At 58.8% G+C, this 1,082-nt stretch overlaps 1 protein-coding gene across 1 annotated transcript in view; it reads left to right on the top strand.

Annotated features, from left to right (window-relative positions):
• FIZ1 (FLT3-interacting zinc finger 1) overlaps positions 1–1,082 on the top strand; it is a gene marked incomplete at its 5' end in the record, with an annotated part of 8,037 nt that overhangs the window by 5,153 nt on the left and 1,802 nt on the right. Inside the window, one exon of the mRNA XM_015569466.1 lies at positions 902–1,075. Coding sequence (XP_015424952.1) covers positions 902–1,075 — 174 coding nt within the window. The remainder of the gene's footprint in view (positions 1–901; positions 1,076–1,082) is intronic.

Below are 1,082 nucleotides of genomic sequence, written 5' to 3'. Positions count from 1 at the left end.
TGGTCGGCAAACTGCGGCTCGCGAGCCACACGCGGCTCTTTGGCCCCTTGAGTGTGGCTCTTCCACAAAATACCGACTTCTACCCGTGGGCCACGAAGTTTCAATTGCACTGTACATTCACGCCCGCTCGTGGTATTTTGTGGAAGAGCCACACTCAAGGGACCAAAGAGCCGCGTGTGGCCCGTGAGCCGCAGTTTGCCGGCCACTGGCTTAAGCAAACTGTCTGAAATTACCGGGAAGCAAAATCTCAAAGGGTTGAGAAAATGCTCCAGAGAGCGGCAGTTTCAAATCTTGTTTTATTTGTTATAATCAAAGAGAAGGCAGTAGTGGGTTACCCGAAATCCATTGGTGATAGGTAAGGGGAGGAGGGGGGACGGACCTCTGAGATTGGCTAAAAAGTAAAATGGTAGACATATGGTTCTTTTACATAGGTGGGTACAGGATAGTTCATGGTTGTACCCTGAGGGGCCCGGAAAAAGGGGGAGTTACCCTGACATTCCAAAGGTGGGGTTATCCTAGATACCCAGGACCATAAACAGGCTTAGTTAGGGTAAAGATTGGCTTTTGTCGGGGAAAATTCTAGCCTAGGGCACGACTACCCACCATAAAGGGCTTTTCATTAAGAGGTTTCCATCCCAGACCGCCCTTTGTGGTTGCTTCAGGGTCTGGGTTTGTCAGGCCCCCACGCAGGCCTCTCCTGGGCTTGTGGGGTTTAGTATGTGGCCCCTTGTCACCCGCGGGCTGGAGGGCCTAAAGCCGTGGGAGTGGGGCCCACAGGCGAGGGAAGCCGGATCAGGGCCTTGTGGACGTGGTGGGGGCACGGGCCACCTCCCTCCGTGCCCGGGCTCTGCCCTGCCGGCTGCACCCTCCGCCCTGACGCTGTCCTCCCTCCGCCCCGCAGGTCGTCCACACCGGAGAGAAGCCCTACTGCTGCCTGGTCTGCGAGCTGCGCTTCTCCTCGCGCTCCAGCCTGGGCCGCCACCTCAAGCGCCAGCACCGCGGGGTGCTCCCGTCCCCCCTGCAGCCCGGCCCGGGCCTGCCCGCCCTGAGCCCGTCCTGCTCCGTGTGCTGCAACGTGGGCC

Source organism: Myotis davidii, unplaced genomic scaffold, assembly GCF_000327345.1.
Source record: "Myotis davidii unplaced genomic scaffold, ASM32734v1 scaffold326, whole genome shotgun sequence".
Taxonomy (NCBI): domain Eukaryota; kingdom Metazoa; phylum Chordata; class Mammalia; order Chiroptera; family Vespertilionidae; genus Myotis; species Myotis davidii.
The sequence above is the reverse complement of the archived record's forward strand: the minus strand, read 5'-3'. Positions and strand labels throughout refer to the sequence as shown.